Source organism: Sylvia atricapilla, chromosome 11, assembly GCF_009819655.1.
Source record: "Sylvia atricapilla isolate bSylAtr1 chromosome 11, bSylAtr1.pri, whole genome shotgun sequence".
NCBI lineage: Eukaryota > Metazoa > Chordata > Aves > Passeriformes > Sylviidae > Sylvia > Sylvia atricapilla.
Genome location: NC_089150.1, coordinates 21,433,392 through 21,452,097, shown reverse-complemented (window position 1 = coordinate 21,452,097; position 18,706 = coordinate 21,433,392). Strand labels below are relative to the sequence as shown.

General features: G+C 45.5%; 2 protein-coding genes across 5 annotated transcripts in view; one reads left to right on the top strand and one right to left on the bottom strand.

Annotated features, from left to right (window-relative positions):
• CARD19 (caspase recruitment domain family member 19) overlaps positions 1–4,179 on the top strand; it is a 22,445-nt gene extending 18,266 nt beyond the window's left edge. The window contains exons 6-8 of one of the 3 annotated variants that reach the window (XR_010744466.1): positions 3,048–3,105; positions 3,442–3,566; positions 4,044–4,179. Coding sequence is in view for 1 of the 3 variants with exons in the window: in XM_066327013.1 (XP_066183110.1) it covers positions 3,048–3,105; positions 4,044–4,047 (62 nt within the window). In the remaining 2 variants the exon portion in view is untranslated. Of the gene's footprint in view, positions 1–1,265; positions 2,071–3,047; positions 3,106–3,441; positions 3,567–4,043 lie in introns of all 3 variants that reach the window. The other 2 variants (XR_010744467.1, XM_066327013.1) reach the window with 2 other exon arrangements.
• NINJ1 (ninjurin 1) lies at positions 2,971–18,706 on the bottom strand. 2 transcript variants are annotated; one of them, XM_066327014.1, is made up of 4 exons: positions 18,541–18,706; positions 10,351–10,579; positions 6,380–6,541; positions 2,971–4,572 (listed from the first exon to the last, which is right to left on the bottom strand). In XM_066327014.1, exons 1-3 carry the CDS (start codon positions 18,610–18,612, stop codon positions 6,387–6,389), a joined length of 456 nt encoding a protein of 151 aa, XP_066183111.1. In that variant the 5' UTR covers positions 18,613–18,706; the 3' UTR covers positions 2,971–4,572; positions 6,380–6,386. The 2 variants fall into 2 exon arrangements, with proteins under 2 accessions (XP_066183111.1, XP_066183112.1); XM_066327015.1 differs by having other exon boundaries at positions 2,971–4,305.

Here is an 18,706-nt window from a genome sequence, read left to right as displayed (position 1 = left end):
GGTAAAGACACGTAGCTGTCTCCCTCCATATCTTCCACAAATCTGAAACATAAGGCCTTCCAAACAGTTTAGATTATTTTCATCCTTCATGCCAGAAATCTGTGGTAATGTTGGGTGGTAATGAAACCGATTTATTTTTAAGTATTTTTGGCACCAGTGAAAATGTTTTGCAATGTTTCCATAGCCCTGGTGTGGTGCTTCCTAGCATGGCACCATCTTTACCACTCACCTCCCAACTAGTTAAAACTTGTACCATTAAAAAGGGGGTGGGGCAACTTCTAGGCTGTGAGACTGGAAAAAAGAGGAGTGGAAAACCTCAGGAAGGAGGCTGAACCAAAAAGGAACCCGAGTTTTTGCCATCTCCATTTCTGACAAAGCCTGACTTGCCTGATGAGGAGCCATTGAGAAGTCTCTGTTCCTGCCTGGGAGTTGTGGCGCTCCTCTTGGGAAGGCAGCCAGGTTAGTAAATAGTTCTCTTTATGAGAACCCAAAGGGGTAAAATGAACCATGAAAACAGACCTTCAACAAACTGTGGAGAAAGAGAAAAGCGAATTCAAAATAACCCATAGCATCCAACAGGAGGGCAGGTAATGTTTGGTCACCACCCTGTCAGGAAGTTAGACAGTTATTGGTTAGATATTATTTTGAAAAGATTGTATTCTGTGTTTTACAAGCTACCCTGCAATGACACGTCCGTGACCCTCCCACTGGCAGGGCCATGGAGTAAGAACATCAAGAGCAAGGATGAGGGGGGGCATTTACAGGCAGAGCCAAAGACTGGACTCCACGATCTTTGAGGTCTCTTCAATCCTAAGTCAGTCAGTGATTCTGTGATTTCATACAGTGAAAATAATTCAATCAGTGTCAAAATTAGAAACTCCTGCCAACAACTGCAGCCTTTTTATACCACATTTTTTCCACTTTTTTTGTTTTTTTCCACATTTTTCCATTTTTTGTGTTTGCTTCCTGACATGGCCAAGAGCTGTCTGCAATCAATCAGCTCGAGTTGTTCGGTCAGCTCTGCCCATGCTTCTGCCCCCTCTGCCCTCCCACTGCTGCCGGACGTGTTCACATGTCAGGATGGGAATAATTAATGTGGGGAGAGGGGTGAAACTCCAGGTCCAGCTCACACATCACCCTGCAGCACTTGGATGCAACTCAGCCTCTGATGGAAACTCTTCTCTAAGGCCTGCTGTGGCCATGCTGTTATTTATCTCCTCCTGGAGTGCCTTCTCTCATTTATTTCAGTTTACTCCTTTCTCTAGGGATGTTTCAGCTTCTGTCTCTGGTTTGGCTTTGTTGATCACCTGTGAATACCGAAGGGCTCTGGCAGGACCTCTGCATGTCCCGAGTGCTGGGGTCCTGGTGGTGGTGCCTCCCCCAGCTCCTTTTCAGGCTGCACCAGGATCTGAGAGATGCACGGGGCTCTGCTCCTCTAGAGCTTATCAGAAACACCGTCTGCTCCAGGAACTGGTGCTGTCCAACTCCTCCAATGTCCAACCTGAGCCTCCCCTGGCCCAGCCTGAGCCATTCCCTCTCCTCCTGTCCCTGTTCCCTGTTCCCAGAGCGTGACCCTCCTGTCAGGGAGTTGTGCAGAGCCAGGAGGTCCCTGAGCCCCCTTTTCTCCAGGCTGAGCCCCTTTCCCAGCTCCCTCAGCCCCATCCCCTCCTCTGGACACACTCCACACCCTCAGGCTCTTTCTTGTTGTGAGGGGCTCCAGACTGAGCCCAGGGCTGGAGGTGGGGCCTCAGCAGTGCCAGCACAGGGGATGGCACTGCCCTGCTCCTGCTGCCACCCCAGGGCTGGAACAGGCCAAGGTGGCCTGGTCCTTCTCACCCACCTGGGCTCCTGTTCAGCTGCTGCCACAGCAGCCCGGGGCCTTTCCAGCCCCTCTGGCTCAGCCTGGAGCTGCAGGGGGTCTCTGTGACCCAAGGGCAGGACCTGGAACTTGTTCACCCTCAGACCACTGGCCTGGGATCCAGCCTCTCCACATAAAACTGTGGAGCTTTTCTGCCTGACAGGAGATCAATACTCCCAGCAACCTAAAAGTCATCTGCAAACTCACTGAAGGTAAAGAAGTTGTTAATTAAAACACCTGAATGGCAGTTGAGGGGATACAGAAACCAGGATGGTGTTTTGTGCTTCAGCCTATTTTATGTAAGACTCAGCATCAGAATAAGCTCAGCAGTGACCTGGTTTAGAAGACAATTACTTAGAGTCAGTTCCAGTAAATATGGTTGTTGTCACCTGCTCCAGTAAGTACAGCCACACTGAGAACCCCAGCCCAGGCTGCTCTGGATGCTGAAGGGACTAATGAGAAAGGCCATGGGCAGTGCTCAGCCTGCCCACAGCTTATGAAACAGGAGCAAACGGCTGACCTGGCACGAACTGCTCCCCACACAGCCTGGAAAATTCATTTCACTTCATTATTGATGACCTCTTTTTAAAAGAGGTATTTGCCTCCAACCAAGAACTCTGAAAAAGCACAGCAAACCAAAGAATGAGCCTAAGAATGAGTCAAACCTATGTATTTGTTTGCTGCCCTCCAAAGATACTTGCCAGGATTTTAAAGCAGCACCTGACTTAAAAGAATAATAATCCTGTGATTAAATTATTTATACTTGAAACCAACCTGCAGATGCTTCTGTCTGCTAAAAAATACATGAACTCTGAAGGCGTCAGAGACTTAAAATACAGATTTCATGTCTGAGAATGTTTTGCAAATCTTACTTAATCACAATAAAAGACATGGGAAGCAGCATCAGAGGTGTGAAAGCCACGAGTGGGCATGAAGAGTCCTACAGCAGCTGGTGGTTTGTAAAAAACAAATACAGGAAGCTGATCTGCGTGCCTCATTCAGAACTTGTTCTGAGCTATGTTTAAATTAGTATAGCATACAGAATTAAACCACTGTCTGCTGGATACTGGTTAAATACACGTTACAATGGAAATGAAGCAACAAAAGACAAATTAGAAAATAAAAAAGAATGTCTATTCCATTACAAATCACACAAGTTTGATTTGTTTCCTGTTTGTAATTCTTACAGAGCATGTACATGAAAGTCTGGTACATCAGTGGGCTTTGAGACATAACCAAAGACAAAGGTCAGTAATAAAAACTGTAAATGAGATGAGATATATGAAGTCAAACTTCTATTCCTATGTACAAGGGATCATTTGAAAACTGCTAAGAAAAATTATTAATACAAATCTGCATCCACAACCTAGAAAACTCAGATTTTTCTGCTTGCAGGTATGATACTTTTGAAATAAAATGACTAAAATGTTTTTGTTGAGGAAATTCTTGTAACCTACACCATTACTAGCAATAGTGTATTTAGAAAAAGTGTAAGTCCCTGAGCCAGCAGGTAAGGGCCTAGAAGATATTTATGTCTCTCTCTATATATTTTTTAAAAAATAAAAAAATTGTTTTGCTTTCAGCCATAAACTCATAACAAAACTGCAGCAATCAATGATGAGAAGATAGAGAGCAAACTAGAGAGAAAACCTCAGTTCATTCTGCCATTTGAGTTGCTGCTTACAGGCACTTGATACCAGTTTAGCAGGTAAAGTTCACCCTGGATTCTTCACTTTACCAGTTGAGCCCAGAAAAGGTGGCACTCCTAATGAAGTTTCCAGAAACTGGATATGAGTAAGAACCTTTTACAATGAGGGTGGGGAGGCCTGACACAGGGTGCCCAGAGCAGCTGTGGTGCCCCTGGATCCCTGGCAGTGTCCCAGGCCAGGCTGGACACTGGGGCTTGGAGCAGTCTGGGACAGTGGGAGGTGTCCCTGCCATGGCAGGGGTGGGACTGGATGATCTTTACAGGTCCCTTAAATCCAAACTACTCCATGATTAAAATAAATACATATAATGCACAGAATGCACAGTTTGTGGTAAGAAATAACCAGGTTATTTGTGTCTGTGCATGAAGGACAGGAAATTTTAAGTGCATCCAGAAGAAACAATACAAATGATTACCTGTGAACAAAACTGAACAAAAGCATGCTGCTTGTTTCTGTTTGTCTCACCTTTGCTTTAGCTAGAGTGGAAAAAAAGAAAAACAAGGCACAGCTACCTTTACACGCTGCAAAGGAAGAGCCCTGCTGGGCTACAGAGTACATGGGCTTGGTGCCAGGCTGTGAAATAAAGGACAATGTGACCACAACAGAATCAAAGGCTTGACATTTCTTACCATGGTGGAAATGAAAAATTGCCACAAAATCCAAAGGCATGTAAAAAGAAAAGTCCTGTAAAGTGCTACCAAGTGATATTTTCTTTTTCCATAAATTTAAGTCACTTCTCTGAAAAAAAAAAAAAAAGGAAGTTTCTTCGGAAATTGAAATGCAAATATTCCAGAAAAACAGCATCCTTGGGGCAAAATCAACCTTTTCTTAGATGCCAAACAGTTTAAATATTAACACATGGGAAAATTTCAGGTATACAAGTGTGTTGGAAGCTTGAGAAAGCTGCTTGGTGTGTCCAGCTTCTTTAAATTATTTTTCTTCCCCACTGTGTCCAGCGTAGCTGGCTCAATTGCAAGCGGCATCTAAAACGAATGCTCCAGGTGTCTGAAACAAAGATATTGATATTTTAGTGATACAGGAATTATAGTAAATGACACATTTGCTGTAAAGGAGGAATTGAGTTTTCTGTGGAAAAGGGTGCATAACAGTAAAGGTGAAGCCAGAAAATGATGGTGATCCACTTCTCTCAGGGTTTTGAGGAGACTGCGGCAACAGACTAAAACCCACTTATTTTTCAAGTTACAGTCAGATGACCAGATGTTTTTAGCAGCACAATGTGTACAAGTGAGCAAACAACGGCTATAATGTTCCAAAGCAATACAGAACATTCACATTGAACAAGTCTGCAGCAAAAACCTGGTTCTGGACACCACACTTGGCTGTTTAATTAGAAAACTGCATGGAGGCAGGAGCCCACAGCTGCTGGTTTTGTTCTGAGCTTCCTTATGCCTATTTCAGGTCCTTGCCTCTGCCTCTATCCCTGCTATTGGGCGTGTTCTGTCCCATGAAAGCAGCTAAAATTCCAATAGTCCTTCATGCAGATCTCTTGGCTTTGCCAGTGTAATTTTGGGGTTAGTGCTTCAGTACTGCTTTAACATCTGAAGTCAACATTCTACCTGTATTTCTGATAATAGCTCAAATATATGCGCTCTTCACTGTTAAAACTAAATATTTGTTAGTCTGTTTGTAGCAACTGTGGCCAGAAAATGCAATAAAACTATCTTGTTTCACTGCCAGAATTTCACAGGTTTTGGTCAAAGCAGAAAATTCCACCCACACCCTGAGATAAATCGATGTAGTTCTTCATCTTCCTAATAATTTTTGCACTGATTTCCCCCCATGCTGTTTCAACTGATGATATATTTAGGTTTGACTCCCATTCTTTTTACACCGTTCATCTACAGATTAATGGTTTAAAGGCCACATATCTTCCTTTTCATGGAGAAAGGGTTTCCTGTAGAAGTCTGGAGAAAGCAGTAACATTACATGCAGGGGCTGTCTGTGTAGCAGAGTGCTCTGTCAGCCCAGTCAGTCCTTCTTCAGCAGGTCTGACCCTGGGCTGAGATCTGGGAGACCAAGAGCCAGAGCAATGTTGGCACACACAGACTTAGCAGTGCTATTCTAAAGGCAGATGTTGACCATGGTGCTTCTTGTGTTACAAGCCTACAATTTAGGTTTATCTCCTCCCAAACTGCTCATCATAGCTATGATGCTAGGAAGATACCCAGATTGATCCCCACAATTCCTAAATTTATCCTTCTGTGTAAGTAAAGAACAAAGTTGAAAGTGCTGGTAGAGGAACAGCATTGTCCTAAATGGCGACATGTGAAGTGACAGTGCCCATCTTTGTGGGCTGAGTCTCCCACAGAGCAAAGGCCTGTCCTGTGGAGGACACAGGAGCCACACCATCTGCAGCTCAGGAACTCAGAGGCTCCAGCATGTGCAGTGTTACATGTCAGATTAAACAGCCCTAGCTCCTTGGAAACAGATTGTCTTCAGTGTTAAGTAACAGACTGGATGTAAACCTTCCTTAAAAAAAGGAGAGGCATTTGGAGAAAGCAGAACAACATTATTTCCCTTATTGTCTCAGTCAGCAGTAAGGAAAAGGAGTGGCTAGGCCAGGACATTCCTTACACTTCCTATGGGTGACATGTGCTGCCATCAACTTTTGAACTCCACATTCACAAACAAGCTGTAATAACTCACCAGCTCCCAGCAGCTTCTGCTTTTGCACTAACAGCAAGTGAACTCAGGTATTTGCAAGAACTTGCACAGTACAGAGGAGCCTGTGGCTGTTCCCAGGGTGCCCCAGTGCGCCCTGCTCCCTCATGCTGCACGAGACCACACTCACCTGCTCCTTACTGTCTTGAGGCTGACTCAGCAACTGGTTTCTGCACTCCAAAGGCAGTGATAAAAATATTCACAACTACTATAATGAATACTAGTCCAGTTGCAAGGTTGTTGAGGAAATTCAGCTTTCCATGTTTTGCAGGGTTGTTAAGGTCGTATTTCACTTCAAAGAGAAAGGAGAAAAAATGCTTAATGTTATGTTTCAAAATCTAGAAATCTATTATATTTCAAAATCTAGAAAAAAAGGTTTCATACTGCTGTAGTTGAAGAATTTATCTTTTGCTAAGCTATTTAGATCAGTCATATTTAAAAGGGAAGTCAGATTTTGCAGTGTCAGTGGAAGTGCTAAGGGGAAGGTCTGCAACCACAAGGAGCCTATTAACTTCCAGTAATTAGCATCTAATCTCTGTGGAGACACATGGTAAGTAACGGATGCACTAACATCAGTAGAAATCTTTTGAGTTCTTGATGTTTTGAAGCCTAGCTTTGTTGCAGACTTCAGGCATTTAAAAATTATTTCAGTTTGAATGCAGTCAGCTCGAAGCCCTGACAGGGCTGAAGTTCAATTTCCTAATGCTACAAATCTCATTATCAGTGCTGGATATTTTCTGTACTAGTGCCCTTCCCCAGCTTGTATTCCCTCATACTCCCTGCTTTTGCCCTGATTCTGTTTTTAGAAAGCAAGGGCACTCTATCTGTTAAACAGAGGGAGATGTCAGAGCAGTGTAGCTGCAGCCCTTTCTACAGAGAGCATTGCTGTGTAAACATTTTCCTTTGTTTCTTGCAGCTGTTTTTTGGTTGAACTGCTAAAGGGAGCAAGGGAGGCTCACACAAGGGAGATAGCATTAATATAGTGTAAGCTTTGATTCCAGGCCTTGAGATAGCATACAAATTAGTTACACTGGGCTGATAATAGCTTTGCTTTAAGACAGTGAGAAGGCTGGGGCACTTGCCTGGCATCATAGAATCATTAAGGCTAGAAAAGACCTCCAGGATCATCAGGTCCAGCTTTGACCAAATACTATCATGTGCACTTAAACGCCATCTGAAAACCTGAGAGCTTTCTGTTCTCTGGCAGCAAGGGGCCTGCAGCTCAGACCCTTGGCTGTATTCCTTTGATGCTGGTGGAGTGAGTGCTAATGAATTCTGGAGCACGTTTTGAGAATGGGTTTTGTCTATCAAGACTCCAAGTTCTCAAGAGCATAGATCACTGGAGCTTGTGTCTGCATGAGCACAACATGGGAGAGAAAATTTATATCAGACAGGTTTCTACAGCAACATAAAACCTAGAGCTCCTTCTGATAGGCACATACAGAGACATGGAGCTTGTGACTCCAACACCCAAAATAAATCTTATTATTTGCTTGTACCATCATCACCCTGTTCCATACTGCAGAAGTGAACCACTGAACCAATATCTCTTGTTGCTGAAGCAGTTAAGTGGTTGCAAACACACTCGTGATGCTGAAGTGCTAACAGGCTCACCTGGGGTCCCTAATAATGCTGTTCTGGTTTCAAGGAATTCTGGGCACCTGCTCAAGTCCTGTTTGCTAAAGCAGTGCAGTCACACATCACAAGCCAGGCAAAGCACTGAAGAAAGCCACTGCACACCTGTGCAGGCATGAAATAATTTCAGCTCAGCAGTACTTCAACCTTTAAATGAGTTTACACATCTGTAAAGCATCTGGAGGCATGTGGGTGCTTGCACCCCAACAGGACCTGGAAGGACTCTAGTACTGCCATGTGAATGAAGAATAAATGAAATGGATTTATTAGTTCTGAAACATGGAAAAAGAGCATCTGAGACAACTGGATTAAAATGGAAAGGCAACAATGGCCCTGTTATACAAGTTAAAAGCAATCATGCTGAAAGGCAAACTGACACTTTCAGAGCTGTCCCTTTGTCCAAAGGAGGGTCAGAGAAGACAAATGGTATTTGTCAGTTTAGGAAGAGCTCTAAATTTTGGAGTAGAATTGCAGTAATCCTATCTTTATAATTACTGCACTTAAGATGAGAGTGTTTGTGAAAATGTTCTCGAGAACAGTTATTCTTTAAGTGTTTTATTATAGTGGATTACTATGATTTCATGCCACTGAAACTATTTCAAGACATTCTTTGCTTTTCTTCCAAAAATTTAAGGTCACCAAATCACTTCCAAGGACAACTTTGCTGAACATTTCTCACACTGTTTTTGTGAAAGGCTCTTTAGAAGGAGGAAAAGCTTTTAATACCTAGTATTAACTGCGAGAACTGGCAGCTCCCAGGATAAAACCCTGACTAAGGAAAGAAACAGGGTGGTGGGACAGACTTCTGTTTGGCCATCTGAGAGCTTAAAGAGACAGAGTTTCAGAGCTGGAACAGGAGCAAACTACTCTTGCAAGCCAAAATTATAAAATACACCCTGTGAAAAGCAAGTTCTTGCTCTGATGCCTATATCTTCATAGCTTTGTGTCCTATTTCCTGTCTTCTTCCTGTCTTTGACTCAGCATGACAACAGTGCTCCAAGAGTGCATCACCAAAAACCAAGGGCTCTGTCACCCTCAATGTGACAAAGATAAAACTGACAGCAATTTAAACCATTTTAGCAGTGTCTTGCAGAAACAAGCATTAAAAAGCAGTATCTCCGCATTTACTGAAATTATTGCCCAACATCAAGGCGGGGAGCTTGTTTACAGCCTCAAAGCCTGCTGAAACAACCAGGGAGATGCCTTCAACAGAGGAACATAAAAGTATTTTTCTCATTTTTCCATTACTTGCTTCCCACACCTTGCAGCACCAACAGGTTGTTTTTTTTTCCAGTCCCCTTCTGGAATCTCCTCTGATCCAAGACCTGGATTCTGCTCTTGCACCAACTCTAACAAATACAGAGACAGCTGTATTCCATCTCTTTTGTAAGAAATAAAGAAGCCACATCAACTGTGAATATTACAAGCCATGTGTATCCTGAATCCCTAGGAACTTTCTCCTTGAACAGAATGTTGATTTTTTTCAGCTGTGGTAAGAAAGCAGAACAGTGAAAGATTGACAGGGATGCCAAAGGTGGCACTCATAACTCATTAAATGCCATGTGTCAACTCTGACTCTTCATTTACATCAGCCCCCAGGGCAGTTGTCTAGTTCCCACTAAGGTAAAGGATGAGGTCTGAAAAACATTAGGAGAATAAATGATCCCATATCACCAGCAGAAATCCTGTTTCCTACCAGAGGCAGTGTCATTTACTCCAGGTGGGCAATGGCAGATGCAGTTTGATTACAACACAGCCAAGCTAAAGACAACATGCCACACCAACATGACAATGGACATTTTGACTTTCACTTCCCTTTCAGAGTTCCACATTCACAATATTTTCTTGTATGACTGATATGGAAGAAACACATTTCAGTCATAAGATTAAGTAACAGGTCTTGCCAAAAACATTATTATGAAACTGGATAGACTGCATTAACCTATCTGGCCTATTGATGTTTCTTCTACAATCTTTCGTAATTTTCCTTCCTCCTCAGGCTTTCTGGAGGAAAAATATTCATAGTATGGGCAAATGAGTAGAAGGAAGTTGACAAAAATTGAATATTTCACATAAAGTTGCCCTTCCTCCATTTGTTGCAATATTTCTATGGTTTCAAGAGAAAATCTGTATTTTTGGAAATTAGGAAATTTTTTTTCACTGAAAGGGTTGTCGAGCATTGGAACAGGCTGCCCAGGGAAGTGGTTGGGTCACCACCCCTGGAGATAATTAGAAGACATGCAATTGTGACGTTTATGTAAATGGTTCAGTGGCGAACAGGGCAGTGCTGGGTTAACTTTTGGACTAGATGATCTTAGAGGTCTTTTCCAACCTAAACGGTTTTAAGATTACAACCTGGATATGTTCTGAGATCAAGGCTTTTTAAAAGCAAAGGGTGTGTTTATTTACCATCTTATAGGCTGTGTCCTGTAAGAAAAATACAAGTCGGTGGCTGTTGCTACCTACCAAGGAATATCAGGAGCACTCCCACTATGATCTGCAGGGTGAGGGACAGGCTGATGAGAACGATGAGCGGGACGTAGAAGGAGAAGGAGGGCCCCTGCTCCATGACGGCTTTGAGCTGGGAGGCGTTGGCCATCAGCAGGGCGATGTCCAGCATGCTCTCGGCCGCGCTCTTCTTGTTGGCGTAGTGGTTGATGTTCATGGGTCTGTTCCTTTGGAACCACGACCTGCGCTGCAGCCGCCAGAGAGGAGAAGGGTTATTCAGACTTCTAAACTGCTGCTGAGTGAGACATCACCCAGCCCAACAAACCTCCTAGATCCCCGTGATCATGCCACAGCAGCACTGAGGTCTCCTGTGCAGCTTTCCCCGTCACCCCGTGCTCCGGGAGAGCAGAAAACAGTGCCCGCCTCTGCTGCCCTTTGGCACTTCTTCCAGCTTGCCTACAGCATCAGTCTAAACAGCCAGCACGTTTCTATCCTGGGAAAAGGAGAGACTGGAAAGGCTGAAAAGTTTGCACTAGGAAAAAGCTGGGAGGGAAAAACCTCTGTAACACGATCGAGCAAACAGCTTGCTGTGACTAATTTACTCCTGAAGGCACACTTAAAAATACAGATATTAATTAAATTCACTTTCCCTCATCACACATCCAAAAAGCTCCTTCATTACTCACGAGTCTTATTTTAAGGACTGATGTGAATTTGGTCACTGTGTGATCTTTGCTTGCCCTCCTTTCCTTGCTACTCCTTCCTCTGCCATGCCACTGTCCAGGGCCATCCACACACCCACACACAGATGTTTTTCCACTTAACTATCATATGATCTGTTGTTGCCAAGATTTGCCCAATTACAAGGCAATCTTTTTCCCCCCCATTTTCACATCTGCTGTTGTGGTGTGGTTTTTTTTTTGTTGTTGTTGTTGTTGTTGTTGTTGTTGTTGTTGTTGCTCTGCAAACAAACAGGAAAACTAAAAACCAACTGCAGGGCAAACCTAGGGCTAGTTAACCCAATGGGATGAATACATGAGTGTTTCCTGATGAAGATTCAAGTGACCCGACTTGAAATTTGACTGCTTGTCTCCTAGAGCTGCCTATTTCTCCATGCATTAGATGCAGCTTAGGGTAACTAGGTTAGACTTAGCTGCCCAACTCCATGAGGAAGGAAGAGCAGGTGATCTCTATCCTGCTCTGAACAGGTTAGGAATTTTTAGGAATTTCATTCTTGCTACTCTTGCTTCTAGAATTCAAAAATAATAGACAAATATATGAAAAGTAAGCTTATTCTAGCTGCCTAGAATGATTTATTCTTTAAACCTACTCCTTAGACTTTTTTACTGCCTAAGTGTGTTCCTGCTTGCCAGAAAATCCTGTGAAAAAAGGTCTGGCTTTGCAGGTTAGTTCAAATGCAGAAAATACCCTCTAATTACTCTCCTCAGCAGCACTAAACATGACCAACTCCCAAGCCAGGCTTGCCACAGTCCAGACCTAAAAGCCTCCTTTTAAATAGGGTAGATATTCATGTACACATTGCCAGTTTTTCCAGGGCATTTGAACACCAAACTTGACCTATTTTCATCAGACATGTTGTCATCCATCAGAAGCCTAAATACTTGGCTGAGTGTAATTTGTCATAGGGCAGCAGCAAATATCAGAGCTTTTTCTCAGCCTGTGATCTTGCCTTCACCAGGAAAAAATGACCTGTAATCATGAAAACCCTAAAAACATTCACTTCCTGTCTCCTGACTGATGCTGGAAAACCATAAAACAAACAAACAAAAAAACCAACAAAAAAAAATGGCAAATTAGCCTTGTCTTCTGAAGAGCTGGCAAGCCGAAGGCCACTGCCAGAGGTATTGAAGCTGATGCAGTCAGTACTACATGGGCACTTTTTAAGATCAGACTGTGTGTTACACAGCAATTTACAGACAGGCAACGGAAGAAGAGATGTTGCCTTAACCTCAGGAGAGTGACAGTCTGTACAACAGAAATGAGAGCAGAACTTGCTGATGTGGCTTTACGGCTTCAGGGAGATTCCAGGCATGGAGCAACGTGTGCAGCCCACAGCACCAAACAACACTTACTGTGCTGTGATCACCCACAGGGCCCAGCAGAGGGACAGGGGAATGTCTGGAGACTTTCTAGGATGCAGGTGAAGGAAGGCTTTCCCTGCAGGTGTCACTTGGCAAAAGAGCAGTGTGCACTGCACGTGACCTGCTTCAGTCTCAGTGCAACCAAAACACCTCCTCACACACATTGAACATTCAAATTCCTTGCTAGAGACAAGCTAAGCCCTTGTGTTCATGTCTCCAAAGGAGTTTGAGTCAAGTCAGCACGAGTTCACACGTGTGTAAGAGCCAGGTGCAGCTGGGACTGCATTCCCTGCAGTATTCCCTGCAGCATTCCCTGCCTGCCTTCAGGTCCCCAGAGCTGCAAAGCTTCAGCCTTTCAGCTCAACAACCTGCCCTGGTGGTCTGTGCACAGCCATACAAAGGACAGGAATGAAAAGCCTCTCCCTCTTGCTCCATGGGTGGTGGAAGAATCCCATGGAAGGGCCGATTTTCACAGTCCCCACAGGCAGTACCACTCTGGGTCTCCTCACAGAAGCAGGGGCTGTTTGCTTGCCCAGAGCATTGCACTCTGCCAGGATAAAGCTACAATTCCATGTCATAAATGGGCACGTTTTTGGCTCTGTAAGACAGAACCTTCACTCCAAGCGCATGGTACTGGTTCACAGTCCCCCTGCCCCTGCTTTGCCTCACTCCTCACAATTCAATGGTACACCCAGAAGAATGGAGTCCCTTTGAAATGCAGAAAGGATTTACTGCTTACATTTATTAAAAAGCAAATACAAGTGGCTCTGCCGCAAGTGCCCTGAGGTGCTGAGTTTTATGAATCACAGCTAAGCCCCACCTGGTGATTCCACAGGAAGGAAACAGCACTGAAAATGGAAATATCTGAAAACAATAAAGTATCTTTGCTAAATACAGTAAATTGTTATAGTAGAGATTACAGCAGTTTTCTTTCTATTTGGGGCGTGTTATTAATGCAATTTTAGGGGCCAACAGCCTTGACTCAAAATGAGAATGGACCAGAATGACCTCTAGGTTTCTAATGCCATACAGCAAGCTTCCTGGACATCTCATGTTTAGGAATAAGTCTGAATTATAAAACAATGGAAAACTTGCTACATAATAATGAAACTGTGCAGAACTAAAGCTGAGCCATACTGAACTTAGTGGAGCTGATCTTTACTGTGTTCTGCAATATTTTTCCAATCGGAACTGTCAAAAAGATGCTAAAAGGCAATTTTGTTTAAGAAGTAATTTACTACGGTTTTGAAGTATTAATCTTTCAGAAAAACACCACGTGGCTAATTTTTCCAGATCTTTGAGAGGAAATTTCATGTTTGGAAAAAATTCCAATTAAATCAAAAAAGAGATGGATCAGACATGAAAGGAATAATACAGGACTAAAATAGAACACCATGTCAGAACTTTTATCTTTTTCTAAAATCAAACCCAGTTACAGGATTAACTAGCAACTTTACACTAGTATTTAATAATCCTTATAGCGGTAGAATTTCTGTCCACATCTCCATCCCCTACACACTGAAATCGCAAAGGGCATATATGGCCACTCTGAAGTCAGACTTCCTCTCCATCTCAGAGATCTTGCTGATCTAAAAACAAACAGGAAAGATATTCTACAACGGAAAAAGTACTCTTCCAACAAAAAAAATTCAAGCTGTATCAGTCATGTAATGGATGATTACAGAGTCACAGAACAGGATGGGTGGGAAGGAACCCAGAGGTCACCAAGCCCAGCTCCTGGCCCTGCACAGAGCCCCAACAATCCCACCCTGGCCATCCCTGGAGCTGCTGGCCCTGCACAGAGCCCCAACAATCCCACCCTGGCCATCCCTGGAGCTCCTGGCCCTGCACAGAGCCCCAACAATCCCACCCTGGCCATCCCTGGAGCTCCTGGCCCTGCACAGAGCCCCAACAATCCCACCCTGGCCATCCCTGGCAGCGCTGTCCAAACGCCCCTGGAGCTGTGGCAGCCCCGGGGACATGACCAAGCCCTGGGCAGTCTGGGCAGTGCCCAGCACCCTTTGGGGTAGAATCTTTCCCTGATCTCCATCCTGACCTTCCCTGACACAAGTTCAGGCCATTCCCTGAGGTCCTGTCCCTGGCCACCACAAAAAGACACCGGTGCCCTCCTCTGCCCCTCACGAGAAGTTGTTGAGCCCAGTGAGTCTCCTCTCAGCCTCCTCTTCTCCAGCTGAACAAACCAAGGCTTCCTCTCCAGGCCCTTCACCGTCCTCGTGGCCTCCTTAACTCTAAGGGATCCTTTGTACACCTCAGAAGATATTCTGTGGCTTTTCCTTCAGAAAAAAAACATTAGATCACTTGTTCAGCTTAGCACTGACTCAAGAGAGAAAAACCCCTATCCCTGACTCTGGAATGAATCATCAGTTTCATTTCCCATGAAAATTTCATTTTGAGGAGAGGAGGGAGATGTTCACCAAAATACCAATCAGTGTAACACCAACTAGTCTGTGGGAACTCCGCACTCACATCCTGACATGCTGTGGTTGCAGGCAAATACAAAAAACCAAACAAACCCAATCAAACAAAAAAATCCCAACACCTCAGCATGTCTTTGTATTTCATAGACATCATGATTTTCTAGCAAGTATGACAACATTAAGAAAAAAACTGTGGCAATCATGTTGACTCCAGAGTGCTAAAAACGTTAATATAAAAAAGGGAAAAGTACAGTCTGCTGAGGGCCAAGCACTGTTTTCCTAAAGCTGTACTGGTTCTAGGATTCAGTCAGAATATTTCTACTAATTAAATTACTGTAAAGTAATCAGCACACCTCATGACTAAATTTGTGGAATAAAGGAGTAATTTTAACTTGTTCACACAGTTATTTAAATGGAAGTTTACTCCTGTATAGTTTTTTTCTGCCTTGCATTATTACTACTCATTTCAGTCATTTGGTCTTACAACTATTCTCACAACTGGCCTCTGGAGTGTCTACTTTGTTTTATAACACATTGTTTACTCTAGCTTCTTTAAAAACATGCAGGCAAAAACTTATCACCAATAGTATCAGTATTTGGAGTATATTGAATATTCTAAATTCAATTTGATAGGAGTGATATGAACATATCATTTCAGGCCACAAGCAGCAAAATAATTTTAAGTGCCTACAGGCTGGTTACTTGCAGTACGATGCCAAGAAACCACAATTCAAAATACTTTTATGTTCCAAATTACTTCTGAATTAATATACAGACTTCAACACATTTTTAGGAATTACATTATTAAAACTGTTTATTCCTACTATGCAATTCTTGTTCACCTTTTTCATAGCTCTTCTTTAACCCTTTCATCTAGCACGTCCTGTTATCTGGGAAACACTAAACTAGATTTTCCATCACGGTGGATGGAGAGTGTTTCAATACACACCAGGAACTAGGAAAGCAAGTAGATGGATGAAAAAACAGTTCCAATCTTCATTTATATGAACAGATCCTTTGAAGAAGAGATACTTCTGCCAGGTGTAACTACACACATTAGCCAGCGAGGTGTGCCACGCCAGCCCAATCCTAGCAGCAAATAATTTCTTGCTTCTAAAAGCCTGACAGCTGCTAAAAAATGTATTGAAATGCATGTTGGAGTGAAAATAAACCACATCAAACGACTGTATGACCACTTGTTCAGAAGTACTGAGAGCTTAAGTGGTATTTTTAAAATTTGTGTGCTTTGATTGCTTTGAAGCTAACAGCTACACTTGCATTTCATGTCAGCTCTCCTGTATGAGAAGGCTGTGGTCCATGGTGAAGATGTGCAAGAGAGTCTGTTTGGAGGAGAGGACAGATGCTGGGATGGGCAGGAAGGAAAGCAGGGTAGCCTAAGTTCCAATGCCCGTGAGTATTCCTCAGAGCAGACACACTTCTGACTCCAGCACGGAAGATTCAGGCAGCTGCAGATGGTCTCTGCAGGTTTAGGTGGCTGCTGAGCTGAGGTGTTCTTTTGTTGTGTGAATTGTGAACACTGGCAGATTTTTTAAGGTATCTTCTGTTCAGAGATGGGTCTTTGAAAAATCTGTCCCCATCTGTTTTACCTTCTATATCCTTTATGTGTGTGTGTGTGAGAAAATGAAAAAAAGTGTTTAGGAACAGTATGCAGTGTTTATGAACTGAAGTGCTACTGTATACATTTAAAACAACGGAATAGCGTGTCTCACTGCTTACTCTTTACATGGCACTCACTGAGAACTTGAGTTTTGATGGGAAATATGTAATTTTCCCATCAATGAGGGTTGCTTGACACTGAAGATGAAGTAAAACAGGAAAGTTGCTGAAAAATTCTGGAAGCGGACCACACTGGGAAAATCCCCCATCAAAAACACTTGTGATGCAATCACAAAGTTGTGGCAAATGAGAGAATTGCTGAGAAGTCAGAGGTTTAGAGAAAACCCTTCCAGAACACCAGTTTGACTTGCACATCCCAGTCTTGACTCACTTTAGATAGGATTTCCAGGATTTATTAAAAAATTATTTTTATTTTTATTGGTTTGATATTTGTGACTCCAAGGGTTTGTCAGAGAGGGAGGTAGGACAGATGTGCTCCAAAATCAGCCCAGTCTATCTGTAACCAGAACACTTACCAGTGACTCACAAGAGGGTTTAGTACAGCAGTTTCTGTGTGGCAGAGACTTAGGCTGGAGTAAGAGCTGCCTGTAGAGCTTAGTCCTTTCCAAACAAGATAAAAGCCATTCTTCTACCAGTCTGGTTGTTTCAGATAAGTGGCATGCTCTACAAAGATCCTTTACACTTAACCAGAATATGGGATGAATATGGGATGAGGATGTCTGGTCATATTTTGACTACACAGAGAAGGAAACAGCTGGGTATTCTAGTTTTTATTTTGGTTACTGCATGGAAATTAACCATACAGGCGCTACCACTTCAGTAATTCCTCCTAGTTTTGTAATTGCCTATTCTGCGTGGATCTGCTCTCCTAAGGCATGGATGGGCAAAGCCCTGCAGGAGCCGTGAGCTGCGGGCGGGTCCGGGCGAGGAGGGCTCTGCTGGACAGGTGTGGGAGCCGGGAGCTGCCGGAGCCCTGCCCGGGGCCCTGCCCGGAGCCTGCCCGGGGCTCTGCCCGGAGCCTGCCCATGGCTCTGCCCGGAGCCCTGCCCATGGCTCTGCCCGAGCCCTGCCCGGAGCCTGCCCATGGCTCTGCCCGGAGCCTGCCCATGGCTCTGCCCGGAGCCTGCTCATGGCTCTGCCCGAGCCCAGCCCGAGCTCTGCCCATGGCCCTGCCGGGAGCCTGCCCATGGCTCTGCCCGGAGCCTGCCCATGGCTCTGCCCGGAGCCTGCCCATGGCTCTGCCCGGAGCCTGCCCATGGCTCTGCCCGGGGCTCTGCCCGGAGCCTGCCCATGGCTCTGCCCGGAGCCTGCCCATGGCTCTGCCCGGAGCCTGCCCATGGCCCTGCCCGGAGCTCTGCCCGGAGCCTGCCCGGAGCCTGCCCATGGCTCTGCCCGGAGCCTGCCCATGGCCCTGCCCGGAGCTCTGCCCGGAGCCTGCCCATGGCCCTGCCCGGAGCCTGCCCATGGCTCTGCCCGGAGCCTGCCCATGGCTCTGCCCGGAGCCTGCCCATGGCTCTGCCCGGAGCCTGCCCATGGCCCTGCCCGGAGCCTGCCCGGAGCCGTGCCCGGAGCCTGCCCATGGCCCTGCCCGGAGCCTGCCCGGAGCCGTGCCCGGAGCCTGCCCATGGCTCTGCCCGGAGCCTGCCCATGGCCCTGCCCGGAGCCTGCCCATGGCTCTGCCCGGAGCCTGCCCATGGCTCTGCCCGGAGCCTGCCCATGGCCCTGCCCGGAGCCTGCCCGGAGCCTGCCCATGGCCCTGCCCGGGCACACGGAGGCCGCAGCGGCCTCCCTGCAGGAATGCGGGGAAGGCAGGTAAAACCCCAGAAATAACCCAGCAATAATCAAACAGGACCGCACCTCGCGGAGTGCCCGTCCTGCCGGGCCCTGGTATGGACACTGAGGGTCGGACACGGTGCCGGGCCCCGGGATGGCCGCTGTGGGACACACGCTGTGGGACACACGCCGTGGGACACACGCCGCGGACAGCACACGGTGCCCGCCCCGCCCCGCCGGGCCCGGCCGGCCCTCACCTGCGCCTCGGCCGCCGAGTCCGCGCCCTCCGCCGTCCCGTTGAGCTCGTGGGTCTCGCTGCCGGAGTCCATGGCGGCTGCCCGGGCCGCTGCTGTCCCCGCGGGGCGGAGGGGAACGTTCCCCGGAGGCTGCCCGGCCTCCTCGCCCCGGGGCCGCCTTCCCCGC

Coding starts and splice junctions, on each gene's coding strand:
- NINJ1 (XM_066327014.1), bottom strand. CDS start 18,612: ATGGACTCCGGCAGCGAGACCCACGAGCTCAACGGGACGGCGGAGGGC. Junction 10,580..18,540: donor ACTCGGCGGCCGAGGCGCAG/GTGAGGGCCGGC, acceptor TGGCGGCTGCAG/CGCAGGTCGTGGTTCCAAAG. Junction 6,542..10,350: donor AGTGCTCCTGATATTCCTTG/GTAGGTAGCAAC, acceptor TTCTCTTTGAAG/TGAAATACGACCTTAACAAC.